This window comes from Lepisma saccharinum, chromosome 8 (assembly GCF_977018435.1).
Source record: "Lepisma saccharinum chromosome 8, izLepSacc3.1, whole genome shotgun sequence".
NCBI classification, from domain to species: domain Eukaryota; kingdom Metazoa; phylum Arthropoda; class Insecta; order Zygentoma; family Lepismatidae; genus Lepisma; species Lepisma saccharinum.
In genome coordinates this window covers 83,144,979-83,163,486 of record NC_139236.1, presented here as the reverse complement: position 1 = coordinate 83,163,486, position 18,508 = coordinate 83,144,979, and the positions used below count along the sequence as shown (strand labels likewise).

Below are 18,508 nucleotides of genomic sequence, written 5' to 3'. Positions count from 1 at the left end.
CTTAAACTTCCCTTGCCCCAGTGTTCTCGAGCTTCTGTCCTAAACATTCGACACTAGCGCCACTTGTTTCTGGCCAGGGTTTCAAATAAGTTGGTGGATCTATACCACATTTACAGCCGGTAAACCAATATTTTTCATATTTTTATTCATTCAGCTGTAATATATGTGTAATTGCTCATTATACAGTGCGTTTCACTGTCAAGTCATTTGTGGAATGGCAGCTAGAGCATCGGGCAATGAGAGTGTATCTGCCGAACATTTAGACCCACAGCTGTACGCTGACCTTGGCACTGGACGTGTCAGTAGTTCAGTATTCATGTAACTGGTGTCAAATTTGCACGTGTTTGTGAAGTGTTAAGTTGTTAACAGGTATTATACACTGTTTTCTTTTAGCTTACGTATTACTGGTGCTTTTCTAGTGCAATTTGTAACCTGCTGGTTGAGTACTTGGAAAAAGGGGAGCAAAACTGACCCGTGGAAAGGGCGAAAAGGTCCGGGATCAATTTAAAGTACACACTTAAAAGTTAAGCTACAACCAACAGTACAAATTCGAATTATTGAGGATTACGGCCTGCGTTTAGCGCTGCCCCCTCAGTCTCAAAAGAGAACCAATAATTGCTATTTGTGCGAACTCAAAGAGAACAAGAATAGTTATCGTCCATTATTCGCACAATCAAGAATTTACATGCAACAAAAAAAAAAAAAAAGGGAGATCACAAAACATCGTGGAAAATTTCACTCAGGCTTGACCAGTTGTTAAGAGATCTTTCAATTTCAGAAAAGATATACTCAATAAATTAATATAGACACATCTACGTAATCTACGTCCCTCAATACCTTTGTCACTACTTTTTTCTTACCAACAACAGTTTTGTTCTTTGTCTTTTTTTCTTTACGCCAAAATTTTATAAACGAAAAGGGTGAGGCACAAAATAGTATACAAATATCGAAGATCCTTTTGAGTTACGTATTTATTATAATCAATCTTAAACAAGAACAATTAACTTATCAAACAAGAACAACATGACGAATAATCTTTTCGTGTATCAATCAGTTACTACGTATCCTTTGAGAATTTATCTCACTTGCAATACTACAATTGTTACTGTCGTTCTTTCATTTGCCTTTTGACAAGACGGGACACGTACAAACAATTATGGATATTACAAATTCCAACAACTACTAGAAAACTCACGAGTTCCAAGTGAACCCCATTTATTACCCAATTTAAAAATTATCATGCCAAAGAATTCAAACATTTACCATTTATCTATAAACAGACCAGTTTTGCCACATATCATTACTTTTGACCACAAGTAATACAATACTCCCTACTCCTATTTGATGCTCGTAATATCCCAAATTAACTTGTGCCAACCTCGTGTATTTGATATTTCAACATTTTAAGGGGTCGCAATGGTGCGTATCAAGTATCTCGCGCACGCCTTGGTAAACGTTAATAATACAGGCAAAATGCCCCAAGTTACTTCGCGTTATTATTGACGCGTAATCAATAAGCCTACTCATTGATTCTTAATTAGATAAGGTTCGTTAATGCCAATTTAGAACAACTAGTGTTTTCGACGGTTCCTCTTTTTTTGGTCCTTTTATACTCGTTTAAATCAGTGACTCAATTAAGTTACAGGTGCGCCACTCTTTCGCACTTCACGATATTTGGATTTTTTGCAGAAATATAGAGGAGGGAAAAAGACGACACTGTACATACCTCCATTAGTAGCACATGAAGTACCAGACGTCTATTTCAACACTGCTAAGAGCGACTGGTCAAAAGAAGTCCTGCCTTCCTTCACGTTCCGTCCTCAGAACATTGGCTTCGCGTCTAGAAAAGTCCATAGACCCATCCTCAGCCACAAATCTGAATCCTATCACAAGTTGCGGGAAAAACACCCAAATCAAACTGGACGACGGTAAAGTTCGCACATTCGTCAAACGCAACCTTCCATTTGCATGTATAAGTTAATCAGAAAAAAAAAACGAGTTCTGCCTCGCGTTGAATCGTGAAAATGCAGAGAGAGAATATATCGTAAAAGTGTGTGCTAAAATGAAGTAAGAAAGGAGGTTAAGTCTCGCACGCGAGGCAAACTTGCACGCTTAACCATGCAATACACTGGAAGGCTCTCTCTCTCCCGTGACCGAAGTCACGTCGTTGTTATCGCGAAGCTTGAAGAATCGGAACTGTTATCGCCTTCCGCTGGAGAAGCGAGCACGGGGCGAGATGTCAGCGGAGACCTCTAGCGGAGACTATTATATTTAACGAAACAAACAAGATGCAAGGCGTACGAAGAAATGAGGAATTGTGACGCTTTTCCATGCGAAAATACAAAAGCGTAGGAAAAACGTCACAAATTTAAAAGAACGAATTTTTATGTAGGACTCTTACGTCATTACAAATTCTTGTAGGGAAGTTACAAGGCATTTTGCAGCAGAATTCTAAAATATTCCTGTTCCACGCACAGACAGTATTAAAAAACTTGTGATCAAATTTAGGGAATCAGGGTCTGTTCTTGATAAGAAGCAAAGGGTAAAATGGCGTGTGCTTACAGGGAAGAAACTCGACAACGTTGGAGCACGATTGGAACATACTCCTCAAAAATCACTCCGGCAACTTGCTCAAGTACCAGACATTTTCATGACGTCTGCGTGGCGAGCTTCCAAGCTTTGATACCTGAAGCCATACATTAGAAGAATTGAAAGAAGACATCAGGAGAGAAACTGAAGCAATTTTGGAAGAGGAACTGATACGTGTTAGTAAAAATTTCCTTTAAAAAATGCTGTAAATGTGTGGAAGCAGGAGGACATTTCCAACAACTCTTGTATCAAAGTACATGCTCATTTTAATTGTAACTGTCAATGTAATTGTACAAGCTTATTTCATTACATAGCATTACATAGCAGTTCCAGTTATGTGGATGTTGCATCCAGTTTGCCGGAAGATGGGTCCTCACTGCTTGGCATGCTAGCTGCCCCTCCATGGGCGACTTGATCGTGAAATGCACTATATATTATGCAAACTATTAAAACAAGCTTCTAAACCATAATTTAAGTAAATTATTTTAAGAACTTAAGACCTGGTTTATGTACGCCACTGATCGTTCTCCATCACACCCTTCTGATTACCAGGTTTCCTCCCCAATTGTAATGAATATGGAGAGGGAGCCGAAGCAAGTGGCTTTTAAAAAAAACATGACCTGTGTGGTCCAGGTCCACCTCACCAAACAGTGCTGGCAGAAGAACACGGCTTTTTTCTTTCCTGCTGTTTGTGCCATGCTTGATAGAGGCAGTGTTACTACAGGAAGGTAAATTTTCCTTGGTGAAGGTAAACCAAGGTCCAATTTTTGGTAAAAAGGGAAGTTTTATGAAAAATATAGAAATTGCCTGAACATTTGAAGTTGCCTGACTTCTGTTTGGGTTTTACTGCATTAGTGCTTTATTTCTATTATATCTAATTAATCTAGATGGGGTGTGTAATAAAAATGTACAATAAATACAAATTGTTGTAGTAAACCAGGTGAAATTTTCAGAATACGCCACTGGTCTGGAGAAGATTATTAAAATCACTCATCTTTTATTTCAGCGGATGATGCCAATCCACAATCCAGCAGAAATGTACTAGGACCTCCAGAAGACTTATTTGGAACTCAAAATCTCTCTGCGTACATCCCTAAGGATGAAAAATTAAGCATCAACGAGGACTTGCAGGGTGAAGGAAATCAATCTTTAACCCCATCAAATATGCTAGAGAATGAACCAGAACAACACTCATATTTAATGTTACGAAGAAGTCAGTATAAAGCACATGCAAAGGATGTGTACACCTCTTGGCGAAAAGGAAACTATGGTGATAATAAAATATATACAAATAATACATTGATACTAGAAGAGGGCGATAAGTACCTATTACCTCTTGAGCAAGGTATGGCTAATTGGTTTTTATTGAAGTTGAACAAAACTAGAATCAATGATTTCAGTTTAAAATCTCATCAATTAAAATACTTTATAAAGCAATTAGTACAATTCCTGAACATCATTTTTAGAATTACAATATAGTTTAGTCAAAATTACCAAATTTAGCACATCTTTGTTTATGGTTTCCAAAAACTTCCAAGAAATCTACGTATCTAGTTAATTCAAAATTTTCTAGGTATAAAGAACAGAAATACAAAATGACAAATAATGAAGTTATTTTGAGCTATCAACAAGGTGGGATAAAATTCTAAGTGACATTTGGTCTCCATACCTCATTATTCTCCAGAACTCACAATGGCCTTCCCAATAGTGTGTTGGCAACATTGTCACCTTGTAACTAAGGGGACCAAAGTTAAATACCTGGTGGAGGCACACAGTAGCTCGTTATCCCACTTTAAAAACTGTAGGTCCAGTGCCAATTCGTCTATTTGTGTGTAAAAGTGGACTTAACATATATCTCCTTCTTCCCCAGAATTCAACCTTTTATCCCCCCCTTAAGATAATGTGCCATTATATCTCCAAACCTTATTCTTCCCCTGAACTCTGAAGACAAGGTTGAGGGTTAGCTCTCTCAGAGTCTTATCCAGACACTTGGTCATTAACCTGACATATCTCATTTACATTTCTATGGAAAATTCAACTCGTTTCAAATGAAAATACTATTTTCAGCATCTGAAAATAATGCAACAACATCTGTACTACTTAATTCTATGTTAATAATTGTTCCAATATTGATATGTAATGTTTATTTTTGTACCTTTCAGTTCCAATTGCAACTGAGAGACATCCAATACGAAATGTTACACCAGTAATATTTGGAGACATGTTGTTGATCAAGGGAGACCAGTTTATTCCCATAGAGTACCTTGCTGAAGTTCCTACTGGGGGAATAGAATATGTTATTGTTCTAGGATCTGCCAACGAATATCTTGGTAAGAACATTCTCTGAAAATATTATTTTGTCGAAAATAAGTAAAGTGCTTTAAGAGCTGAAGTTTCCAGTCCATTTTTTAAATTTGGAATATGAGAACATAACTATTTCCAATTATGTGTTTCAATTATTATTATAACTATACAGTTGTTAAAGTCTCTTTTTATTGTTGAGAACCTAAGATCATTCAAAGTTTGGCATGCATATATGCTTAGATGTGAATATTATTTCACCCTGTGTATCTAACAATTGTGACTGCTAGACAATTTTACTGACCATTTCTGAAATCAGCACACAGTAATATATATATATATATATAAGGAAGGAGGGCCACAAGGGCTAAATAAAAAATGAAAGAGGAGAGAGGAAACACTCTCCGGACAAAGAAAAAATTCAAATTTTCATGCTGGTATGTCACATCTTCAGGAGTAGAGAGACGTTGTAGAACTAAGTGACAAGATGGAAGAGTAAGCATGACCTGCAGTGTTGCCAGGTCCCGAAAAAAAGTGTTGACAGTACCACAAAAATATATATATATATATTTGGTCTAGGAATTAATTCGTGTGCCTGGACAAGAGATGGTGTAACGAGCGTATCCTACCACAGTTCCGGTTATCCACACATGCGTTGAAAACTCCTGTCAGCGCGCATCATTCGTAGTATAGGGCAGTTGATTGACGCGTCAACAACAGCATTTTGTAGTCAACTGAACATGGCGCAGTTCGTGCCAAAATAAGTATTTTTGCGGGGTGTTCTGCTTCATTACTTTAACATGCAGAAAAGTGCTACCGAAAGTCATCGTATTTTGGTGGAAGTATATGGTGACCATGCGCTAGCTGAGCGAACGTGTCAGAAGTGGTTTGCATGGTTTAGAAGTGGTGATTTCGGCCTGGAAGACCAAGAGCGACCTGGACAGCCAAAAAATTTTGAAGACGAAGAATTGAGAGCATTGCTCGATCAGGATTCATGTCAAATGCAGGAAGAACTTGCAGAAGCATTAGGCGTTGATCAAACAACAGTTTCCAAATGCCTCAAAGCCATGGGAATGATTCAAAAGATGTCACATTGGGTTCCACATGAATTGAAAGACAGAGACGTTGAAAGACGAAAAATCATTTGCGAATTGCTGCTTCAAAAACAGAAAAGAAAGGGGTTTTTGCATCGCATTGTTACTGGCGATGAGAAGTGGATCCATTACGAGAACTCGAAACGAAAAAAGGCCTGGGTGAAGCCAGGTCCATCACAACCGAAACGAGATATTCACTGTGCAAAGGTTATGCTGTGCATATGGTGGGATATGAAAGGTGTGGTGTACTATGAGCTGCTGCAACCGGGTGAAACTATTAATGGAGAATGTTATCGACGACAATTAATGCGTTTGAAGCAAGCTGTGGACAGGAAACAACCAGAATGGGAGAACAGACATGATAAACTTATTTTTCAACATGATAACGCTCGCCCACATGTCGCAAAACTGGTCAAAACCTATTTAGAAAATGTCGGATGGAAAGTTTTACCCCACCCGCCGTATTCACCAGACGTTGCTCCTTCGGACTACTACTTGTTCGATTGCATGAATAACGATTTGATTGGACAGTGGTTCACTTCTTCAGGAGATATCGAAAAATGGGTCTCTGACTGGATCGCTTCAAAGGATGAGGACTTCTCTCGCCACGGAATCTGTAACTTGCCTGACAGATGGGCGAAAGTGGTGGCTCGCGATGGACTATATTTTTCTTAAGGTATTTTTGTATTTTGTGTTTGAACTACAGCTTCAATGTGTGCGTAACAACCGCACGAATTAATTCCTAGAGCAAATATATATATAGATGGTTCTTTCGCCTGGCTTGTCGAAAACTGTGAGTGGTGGAGGGGGGTTGGTTGGGAAAAGGTGGTGGTGAGGATGAGGATAGGGGATGAGGGGCGTTACTGGGTGGCCTTGTTCAGGCCTGGAGGTGTGGTTGCATTCATGGTCAATATGTAGGCCCTCTACCCTCTTCTACGTATTGAGGTGTTGGTGGATTGGGGCAAGGAGTAGACGATCGCTACCTTCGCTACCTGGAAGCAGTCACTAAAAGGAATATATGGTGATTGGTGTGAATGGCAACAGCAAAGTCCAGGTTTTGGGTAGAGGAGCGGTGGTTGTTGATGCGGAGGTTCAAGGCTGTGGATGTTTCCCCCAGGTAGAAGCTCCCACAGATGTTGCACGTGAGGATATAAATTATGTTAGAGCTGTTGCAGGTTCCTTTGGGGTAGAGGGTGAATGTGCCGGTGGCAGTGTGGATCTGGAGGGTGCGGGAAGTGACAAATATGGGGCAGGTTTTGCACCTTGGGCGGTTGCATTTGTGGGCAGGTGCGAGTTGTTTGTGAGTACGTGGATTGTGGTGGACCAGGATGTTTTGGAGATTGGGAGGGCGTTTGAAGACAACTCTGGGCTTGTCGGGGAAGATATTTCTGGTGTCAGGATCACTGTGCAGGATGGGAAGGAGGGAACATAGAGTGTGTCTGATTTTGTTGAGGTGGGGGTGATATTGGGTGACAAGTGCAGGGGGATTGGTGGCAGGTTTCTTGGTGGGAGTGTATGAAGCAGCTCGGGATATTTGTTTGGTGACCAGGGTGAAAGGATATCCACGGTTGGTCAAGGCTTGGTGTAAGTGGAGGTTATAGTTCTGTCGGGAGGTGGCTGAGGTGTTGAGGCGTTTACCTCTGAGGGCCAGGGAGAATGGGATGGCTTTCTTGGTGTGGAACGGATGGGAGCTAGAGAAGTGTAGGTATTGCATATGGTTGGTAGGTTTGATGTGGATGGAGGTTTCCCAATGTCCTTCCTTCATGTGCACATCCACATCCAGGAAGGTGATTTGGTTGGTGGAGTGAGTCCAGGTGAAATTGATGGAGCTGAAGTGGTTAAGTTTGTCTAGGAAGGTGGTCACTTTTTTTTCGGGACCTGGCAACACTACAGGTCATGCTTACTCTTCCATCTTGTCACTTAGTTCTACAACGTCTCTCTACTCCTGAAGATGTGACATACCAGCACGAAAATTTGAATTTTTTCTTTGTCCGGAGAGTGTTTCCTCTCTCCTCTTTCATTTTATATATATTATATTTGCTAATGCTGAGGAGTTCTTATTTTTAATTTTCGGAGTTTTTATTTTTTTTATTTTAAGTTCACTTTATGAAGAGAAAGACTAATCGGTACTAGACCTACAGTTGGGATCTGAACCACTATGTGCCTCCACTGGGTATTGAAGCCAGGACCCCTTGTTTACAAGGCAACATTACCATTACACCACAGGGGAGACCTGAGGAGAAGTTTAATTTTTTCTCCCAGTGAATTAAGCCAAGAGGCCTCTTAGCAACTTTCTAATTTTCTTTCAATTCTCATTGTTGATATAATATGCAGCTTTACTTATTGATACACAAAGCACATTATTCCATTATTCAAGTAAAACTTTTTAACTATTATATTGTCCTTTATTCCTTTCTCAATCTATGACAATTTTTTGTTACAAGAACAGCCCTAGAGGCTGTTTGAATAAAGGTGATAATGACGACAATAATATTAATTAATGGTATGCATGTTTTGTTTTACAGCGGGATTTCTGATGCAGAAAGCAATACCATGGATGTTTACCCAGAGTGTTATCGGAACCCCATTTGTCCAAAATGGTGTACGATATGTACCTGTTGTAAAGGCCGAATACAGTTACTTACGACACCGCCGGAAATACACGATTAACATGATGCCAGAAATTATATATTTAGGTATGAATCTATTTGTGTTCCATTCCATTATATGCTCTCTTATACACTGTGCATGTAAGGTACTTTGAGCCATAACTTATCATTGTAACATTGCAAGGCACAGTAGTCTTTGCGTGTTTGAAAAACTTTCTGTAGGATTTGTTTGATGTAGGTTTGGGGGACTTTTTTAAATTGTCAAGAAACAAGGGCAATATATTATTTATAATATAAGAGAATGCAGCTGTTACCCTTCGTTGGTATAGGTGTGTGCAGGGTGCTCACCTTGGGATATACCAGGACCAAATAATGGTATCACTTTCTGGTTTTGTGTAGCTGTAATTTGGATTGTCTATGACCAGATGATATCAGTTATAGGTTGTGGCATTACTCTCAGTCTGCGTAGGCACGTCATTTTGATAACAGTCCATTATATGTGAGCACATGTATACCAACCGTGTAACCATTTTCTGCAAACATATTTTATTTCTGTGTGCACTAAATTTATGCTTTGTCACTGTTCTCTGTTTTCATTCTTTGGTAATTATTTTATTTGACTCCAATCTCTTATTACGACTACTGCTTCTGGCTAAATGAACTTTGGAATATGATATTCGTCATGAATAAAGAATAGCAGTTCCAAGCATGGTATCATAATAGGTAATCAGTAACATTGCACTATAAGAATATAATTTTATTATAAAAAATTAGAAAAATTTCAACTTATAAGTGATATATATTAGGCAACACATAGTTATTCGACAAAAATAAAATAAAATTCATGAGTGAGCACCACGCTCACTATACCAACCACATTACTCTGGAACACGTATACCAACGGAGGGTTAATACAGACTACTGTGCTATAGAATGCAAATAATATTTGAAAGAGTGGCAGTGTTGCCAGCTTACAGAAAGAATTTCCAAAATTTCACTTTTAAAGTTGGCCCTGTAGATGCTGGATGGACCAAATTTGGAGGAGAGCATGACAAAAGACCACTTTTTTGATGATGATATGCAATGCACGTCCCCCTATTTTGAAAACGAACTGAAAGTTTGAAAGCCATAATTTTCGGAAAATTGGGACTTGCCCCTGGATCCTTAATTGTCACACATTGTTAAAAGTGTTCTCTTGTGTTTCATTATTACATTTAAAAGTAAAAAAATATTGGAAAAAAGACTGCGGTTGAAGCGTTATAGCCCATTTTGTCAGATCTATCTCATAATACTCTGAGGGAAACAAAGTACTTTTCAAACTCTGCTTGTTAATTATAGTAACAATGGATATATTGTTTTGTAATTCAAGTATGATATACCTTCATATGTATAAAAATTAACAAAAAGACAGAACCGAAATAATATGTGCACTTTTGAAGAAATGGCATGTTAACTGCCACATGGTGCTGGTACACCAGTCATCCTATGAAGTTTAAAAGATTTTTGTTGGGGATTATTTCATGCAACACTGCAACAATATTAGCAGGCACTTAAGAACAGGCTTCTGACAAGATAGCTAATGTTTCTGGTAATGTTACCTCCATTACAACACAAATTGAGAAAGTTGTGGGACCTTGCCCTCGCTCTTGTGTTACAAGACACACAGCAATGCACGAGGTAGAGATTTACATTAACCAAATTAATTCTGCAGTTTATTCCATTCAATAATCATGTATTTATTCCATGTTTTAAAATACATAACTAATACATATTAAAATTCTCATTCTAGCACAGGCATTTTACGATCCAAAGAATGTTGTAGAAGTAAGCTATGTTATCGGGGACACATACAATGGATCACTGCTTGTTCCTATGACAAAGACTATTATCGGTGCAAATGGACCATATATGATGTACAAAAGTTTTATCCCGGAAACAGAGTATAGTAGTAAGTGTCTCTAAGTAAAGTTATTTGAAAGTTGAAATTCTTTGTTCATGTAATTTTCATTCATTTACTGTTTTCTGCACAGGAGCAGGTTTTCCCTTGCAACCTCCGTAGTGTTCGATCTTCAGCTCTTCGCTTTGCGGTAGTGTAGGACCCATTCCTTCAATAGCATCCCTTAGGACACAGTTTCTTCTCATCCAATGGCCCAACCATTTTTGTTTCTCTTCATGATTATCTCCAGCATTGATCTCTTTTCCCCAACTCTTTGTAGCACTGATTCATGTCTCAGTCCATTTCACTTGTTCCATAACCACATTTCCAGAGCTTTCAGTCGTTTTTTCTCACATGTTCTCAGTGTCCATGTTTTCTCACCATAAGAGCTACACTACATACAAAGCATTTCATTAGGCTTTTCCGCTGTTCTTTGTTCATAGATTCACAGAAAATATTTTTCTTTCTATTGAAGGCTTCCTTCGCCATCATTATTCTTACTTTTATCTCCTGGCCACATTTCATATTATTGCTTATGATGCATCCAAGATATTTAAAGCTGTCTACTTGATCGATTCTATTACTTCGATTCTATTGCCTTCCTCTTCACATTTATTTTCATCTCAAACTGTTCACAGTGGGAATTATTTTCAGCTAGCATGGCATTTATGGTTCTTAAATAACAAAGTTAATTGGTGTTACAACATGCATGAAAACATATTATAAATTTTGATTTATAAATGAACCCAAGCTTAATTCCTAAACAGAAAAGTGGTATTCCAAGAAATGTAATTTTATTAGTAATACATATGCATGAACTGAACAGCATTCATACAAAATAAAAAATTCTCTAAAACGTTCTGTTTCTAACAGCTAAGTGCTCAAGTGGATTATAATTTAAATTCCCTTTAAAGAAATATGGATAATCACTTTTGCTTACAAAATATTTCTCCGATGATTCTTGTCTATTGATCATTACGTGTATGCTAGTGGTTTTAAGTGCACTTGAACCCATTAACTGCAGCGGAGCTATATATAGACACACTAAAATTGGGCCTTTTTTGCAGAGCATCTATACAGAGTGTTTCGTAAGTTCGTTTACAACGCTTGGGAGCTGATTGTACGAGTGAAAATAAGGTGGAAAGTTCATGTAACGAAATTCCGGAAACTGCTTTGTTGACGAGTTATTGACGTTTGAAAACGTGGGAAAATGATTTTCCGAAGTGAATAATGGCAAAATGGGTGGAGAGAAGTCGTCGGTGTTGGGCAGTCCACTAAGAAATTGGATACGCTCTTGTCAAAGAATCATGTGGCAATGTTGTGCAATGTCAGCGCAAGGGATTCCCCAAAGGACGCGAACGAAGATGTTGACGGGAGTGGGGTGGGTATGTGTTCTGCATGAGCTGGTTGGTATCGACGAAAATTGGCATGTGTTGAATGGCACCAAAAAACAAAGAAAATTTCCTGACCGAAGGGCACCATGACGTAAAAACGAAAAAAATGAACTGTCATAGGTTGCATACCCTGAAGGGCAGATGGTTGTCCATGTAATCTGATGTTAAGTACCACATTTCCCGCTAGGGGCGCCAACAGTGTAGGTTTCCTCATGAAGGAGCGCATGTGTCTGTGCCATTCGTGCTTCAGGTGCTGTGCCAGCAGCAGGTTGTTAAACATTCACGGTTGAATGGAAAGACGTGAGGTTCTTGGACAGTAGTGTTGGGCAAACATTTGAGCTAGCAGTGCTAGCACGTTTTCCAAATAGGGTGTTACCATCACACACCTTATTTCAAACTGTAGACACTCGACTTCGGGAAACACGATCATTGTTGCCACCTCGTCGAGAAGTTGGACAACTGCGAAGTGTGCAAACACGACGGTTTGTGGAAGATGTGCTAACTGCAGTGATGGATCATCCAGGCAGCAGTACGCGTGCACTAGCCGACGAACGAAACACCTCCCATGTGAATGTGTGGCGAGTCCTGGCAGAAGAGGGGATGCACCCGTACAAATTGAAGAAAGTGCAAGACCTTTTACCTCGGGACTTTGGCCCACGTGAGGACTTTTGCCAATGGTTTGTTCATCAAATTGAAACTATCCCGAATTTTCAGAATATGGTACTATGGACTGATGAGGCTATCTTCACGAAAACTGGTGTGTTCAATAGTAAAAACAGTCATGTGTGGGAACATGAAAATCCACATGCACTGCTAGTGGCACCTCATCAGCACAGATTTGCAGTGAATGTGTGGTGCAGGATACTGCATGACCATTTGATTGGACCGTACATTCTCCCTGTTTGCCTATGTGGACCCACTTATCAAGCATTTCTCAGTGAGGTTTTGCCTGAACTACTAGAGGACGTGCCTTGGCACTGAGACGAAGACTGTGGTTTCAACATGACGGTGCACCCCACATTTCGTTCGGAATGTGCGCCATTTCCTCAATACCGTACTGTATTCCACTACCAGTGCATTGGCAGGGGAGGGCCTGTGCCATGGCCACCTCGATCACCTGATATTACGCTATTGGATTTCTTCCTCTGGGGAGAGATGAAACGCCTCGTTTACAAAACACCTGTCATGTCAGCCGAGGACCTCATTGCCCGTATCAATGTAGCTGCAGCATCGATAGCAGAAATGTCGGGGTTGTTGAGTCGCACTAGACAATCCTTGATTCGCCGTTCTCGCCTCTGCTTGGAAGTACATGGTGCACACTTTGAAAACCGTCTGTGATGAGGCTCCCTTCACACCTCCATTAAGCATACTGTGTGCCCTTCAGGGTGTGCAACCTATGACAGTTCAGTTTTTGTTTTTACGTCATGGTGCCCTTTGCTCAGGAAATTTTCTTTTTTTTTGGTGCCATTCAACACATGCCAATTTTCGTCGATACCAGCTCACGCAGAACACATACCCACCCCACTCCCGTCAACATCTTCATTCGCGTCCTTTGGGGGATCCCTTGCGCTGACATTGCACAACATTGCCGCGTGATTTTTTGGCAAGAGCGTACCCAATTTCTTAGTGGACTGCCCAACACCGACGACTTCTCTCCACCCGTTTTGCCATTATTCACTTTGGAAAATCATTTTCCCACGTTTTCAAACGTCAATAACTCGTCAACAAAGCAGTTTCCGGAATTTCGTTACATGAACTTTCCACCTTATTTTCACTCGTACAATCACCTCCCAAGGGTTGGAAACGAACTTACGGAACACCCTGTATATATATACACACACACACAGTATTTCAAAATGTACGGTTTTTGTATTGCGGCAAGTAATTTTTACAGACACCCCTTTTTTGTGATATCATTAATTTACGTGGGCTATTGGCAATCAAAATGCCGGAGATCAAGAATAAGTAGTGGAGGTGTGGGGGAGTCCTACCTTATACATACCCTAAATGTGCCTTCAAGGCATGGTATTGTATGCAGGGTGAACCTTACCTTTGTCGTTACCTAATACGGAATGTTTATTTGCGGAAGAGTCTATATATAGATTGTTTTCCTTAGCTTCATTTTGCGGTTGCATCTATGCATAGATAATTTTTTTTGGTCACACTTCTCTTGAACGTCGCCACAGGGAAGGGGTTAAGCACAGATAAGCTGCTGTACCTACAATTTAAAGTGGGATCCGAACAACTATGTGCTTCCATCAGGTATCTTTATAGTTTTTTTTTTCTTTTATGTACATAATCTTTTTTAGTATTGTCATTTGTATTTGACTTTACATGTTTTATTTATATCTTACTTATTATATGTATGCAAAAGTTATAGGTATGAAAGATAATGAAATATCTATGTATAAATGGGGATATCTTACCTAATGTTTATGTACAAAGTAAGACTCAACTGAAATCAATTATTAATGGAAAATCTCTCAGCTAAATATGTTCATATTTTATATTTACTGTGGAATATGGAAACTATGTAAGTGTGAGATGTATGTATTACATGCACACAATTCATGCAACTTAACAGAAATCCAGTTTTGAAGATGCTTTGCAATGACAGGAATTTATGATCTATGATTATCCAACACACTAATGCATATTTCTTAGGATTTAGATTGATTGAATTAACATTTTTGAGCACATCGGCATATGTGGCCATTTGGCACCCTTCAATGTGCAAGGAGGAGAAATCCTCTTTTCTGAAATCCTTTTCTTACATTTAAGAAAGGGGCTTTTTATGTATGTAAAAGTACAAGGTTGTAAAAGGACCTGCACATTAAAGAGGTAAAGATAGACTAAAAACTTCCTTATAAATAGTGTAAGAGCTAAAAATGTTTGTTAAAACACTAAAACTGAAACATGTTGTCATATTTTATTAACTTTAATGCTCATAATGGATTATAAAGTTCATGACCAATTGCAAGTACAGCTCAATTCTTATTTTGCAGAATTAGCACATAATGAGAAACATAGAGATAAAAGGATGCAGTCCGTTTTAACTTATGGAAATCCAATTCAAGTGAACAATGCAATGTATATACCTACAGAAAAGATTGTGTACGGACCCCTGGGACCAATGACTATAAGGAATTCTTATACAACTTTACAAGAATATGAAGGTAATTATTACATTTGCATCATGTCAAATGGTTATCGTAGCATACCTGATTTTACACTTTTCCTTTATTATCCATTCAATCTTGAGGGGTGCAAGGGGTGATCCTTCCACGTAGTGCACCCAATTGTTAACCTCACTTCCACATAGTACACCCTGGACTGCATTTTGCAGACTAACGAGGTTCTGGCATTTGGACCTACGGCTAGTGTAATCTTCACAGGACTGTCCTGAGTGCCTTTTTACAGCCTCAGCTTTTAACCAAGGTAAGAAGATTTTAATCCTCAGACCCCATATAGTGTGATGAGTGCAAAACAGCCCAAGTGCTGATGCACGCAAAATTTTAAATTCAAATTCATTCAATCTTAATTGTCCCAACATACCAAAATGTTATAAAATTTTCCTTCATTTTACATTTTCCCGCATTTTAAGTTTTATCAGCTTTGTCCCTTGAAAAATGTAAGATTGAGGTTCCACTGTATTTAAGAACAGCAATAACCAAATTCAATATCGATCAACAGGGAAGATATTTTGATGTTAGCTCTCGAAAGCTAGGAATCTTTCCCAGAACTTCCCTGGTACTAATCTGAGAGATAGGAACCTTCCTCAGAATATTACTGGCAATAAACTGAAATAATCTTTCATTTCTTTGTCCAGCGGAAAGCTTCAAGGTGGATTTTAGAGGTGGTTAGCTTTCTTCACTCACTCACAAACATGTGTCAAACGATTTGTTGTAAATACTATCATTTTCTCTCAACGACTTTTTTGCAGCTAAGAAAAATAAAGAGAAGAGAAAGGACTTTATATTTGAGATGATTGGATTACCCACAATAACAAATACCACAGATGACACATATTACCCCATGAAGAAAAACGTGTATGGATTCAATGGGCCTGTGATGGAAATACGAATGAATTTGACCAAAGCAAATGCTGAAGGTAAAATGAAATATGATAATTAGGGCTCGGAAGTTGAGGAAAAATCCATTTTTTTCCCTAGTGTCCGAAGACGAGGCCCAACATAATATATGTTCATTTTGGGTCATTGTAGGCCAGAAAAAGGTGGGTTTTATTTGTCGTTTTTTGCCTTTTTCAGCATTTTTTGGCATATTGGTCCTTTTTTAGCCTTTTTTTTAGGTCTTAACGGCTTTTTTTTTTGCAACTTCCTCTTCTTTCGACTACGTTCTCAATTCGAATCATCATCAGTTCATCACCGCTTAAACATCCTTTCTGTAGTAAAGAAATAAAAAGAAATAAATATATTTGAACCATTCCTGAAACGAGAGAAAAACATTTTTGGACGACTGAAGCAGGTACGGTACAAGGTCCATTAACTGTAACTTTTCTGGTAGGTCGTGTTGTAAGTGGCAACTTTTTCTTGTTTTAAAGCTTTCAGCATTTTGTATACGACCAGACAGCATGCGCCTGCAAAGATCTCAAGTCAGATTAGGAGGTGCCGCGCATATTCATTAAATATGTAATTAAAACTGAAGTTATTAATTAACTTGGATCACATTTATATGTCCTTTTTTCCATCTTGAGGTCCTATTTTTGGCAATTTATAGATCTTCAACTTCCTAACCCTAATGATAATATTAATTTTAGTAGACTAGATATAGGAACACTCAGTGTGGTATTGGAAAACTTTCCAGGTTGGCAGAGGAGGGGGGGGGGGATTCCAGTAAGTTCTTTTGAAGTATCAAGATGATATAAAACATCACCCAAAGGTTAAGTTTTGCAACTGGGGGAGGGAATTCATCATCCCTTCAAATAATACCCTAGGAATCATGATATTTCATCAGTAATAAGGTATATAGGCTTAATTATGTGATCATAATAATAGTATTTTTTTATCCAGTTGCAAAATGCATCACTTCTAAAATGTCTCTCTGTGTTTTCCAAAAATAATGCATGTCGAATGCAGTGTTCTGTGCACTGCCTTTTTTACACTACAGTTTTTGAGAATCGAATCACATTTACAGTCATCCATGAACTTCGCTCATTAAAAGTAAAATTGTCATGATATCAGTGTATCGTTTTGTTTACTTCAAAACCGGTGATATTAAAGTTGAAGAAAAGTATGTATTTTTCTTGTTATATTGATCAAAATCTAACGTTCCCTGTTGCACTTCTACTTTATTGATAACATAAGCACAGATTGTACAGACTACATCAACGAGTGTAAAATTAATAACTGTTTCAACATACTAACTGATGTGATCAACCACGTTTCATCTGAGCTTGAAAGTAATTTGTCAACGAAAGTCATTTCACACTTACAGACTCTTCTGGGTTGCAAATCATTGGAATTGTACAATGGGGAAGGTGAGCTATGATCAATCCATGTATTTTTAGAAAATTAATTTCATGCAAAAATATCATAGTAAGAGGATAATTGTCATTGCATAAAGTAGACTTGTAACAGTTGGGCTGAAAAGTTCATAGGCTGACTCATAGATGGCGTTACTAGAATTAAATCCATGTGATTTTTACTTAGTACTAACCTTCAAAAGATACGTGTATAAATTTCACAGCTGCCGGATAATTAGTTCGTGAGATATAGCATTGTGAGTGAAACAGATTTTGTTATTGTGAAAAAATGGATAAAAAAGAATTTCGTGTGTTAATAAAGCATTGCTTTTTGGCGAAAAAAATACTGTTGAAGCCAAGGCTTGGCTTGATAAACATTATTCGGACTCTGCACCAGGAAAATCAACCATTGAGAAGTGGTTTGCTAAATTTAAACAAGGCGAAATAAGCATGGAAGACGATGCACACAGTGGACGCCCCAAAGAGGCTGTTACCGACGAAAACATCAAAAAAGTCCACAAAATAATTTTAAATGATCGTAAAGTGAAGTTGATCGAGATAGCTGAGACTTTAAAAATATCAAAGGAACGTGTTGGACATATTGTGCATGAATATTTGAACATGCGAAAACTGTGTGCAAAGTGGGTGCCGCGCGTGCTCACAATCGATCAAAAGCAACAACGTTTTGATGATTCGGAGCAATGTTTAGCGATATTCAACCGTAATAAACACGAATTTTTCCGTCGATATATTACAATGGATGAAACATGGCTCCATAACTACACTCCAGAGTCCAATCGACAGTGAGCCGAGTGGACTGCACGTGATGAACCAAATCCAAAGCGTGGAAAGACGCAACAGTCGGCTGGCAAGGTTATGGCATCAGTATTCTGGGATGCGCATGGTATTATATTCATCGATTACCTCAAAAAGGGCCAGACCATCAACAGCGATTATTACATAGCGTTGTTGGAGCGTTTAAAGGATGAAATCACGAAAAAACGGCCCCATTTGAAGAAGAAAAAAGTGCTGTTTCATCAAGACAATGCACCGTGTCACAAATCAATGAAAACGATGGCAAAATTATATGAATTAGACTACGA

General features: G+C 38.6%; 1 protein-coding gene and 1 long non-coding RNA gene across 9 annotated transcripts in view; one reads left to right on the top strand and one right to left on the bottom strand.

The window, feature by feature from the left end:
• The window catches only part of LOC145991221 (uncharacterized), a 60,246-nt gene that overhangs the window by 13,044 nt on the left and 28,694 nt on the right, over positions 1-18,508 (top strand). For all 8 annotated transcript variants that reach the window (XR_014442023.1, XR_014442022.1, XR_014442021.1 and 5 more), the window contains exons 4-9: positions 3,596-3,934; positions 4,752-4,919; positions 8,510-8,680; positions 10,383-10,541; positions 14,929-15,099; positions 15,867-16,034. Coding sequence is in view for 5 of the 8 variants with exons in the window: in XM_083127178.1 (XP_082983304.1) it covers positions 3,596-3,934; positions 4,752-4,919; positions 8,510-8,680; positions 10,383-10,541; positions 14,929-15,099; positions 15,867-16,034 (1,176 nt within the window). In the remaining 3 variants the exon portion in view is untranslated. The remainder of the gene's footprint in view (positions 1-3,595; positions 3,935-4,751; positions 4,920-8,509; positions 8,681-10,382; positions 10,542-14,928; positions 15,100-15,866; positions 16,035-18,508) is intronic.
• LOC145991227 (uncharacterized) overlaps positions 11,169-18,508 on the bottom strand; it is a 140,208-nt gene continuing 132,868 nt past the window's right edge. The window contains exon 4 of the long non-coding RNA XR_014442025.1: positions 11,169-11,203. This is a non-coding gene — a long non-coding RNA (uncharacterized LOC145991227). The remainder of the gene's footprint in view (positions 11,204-18,508) is intronic.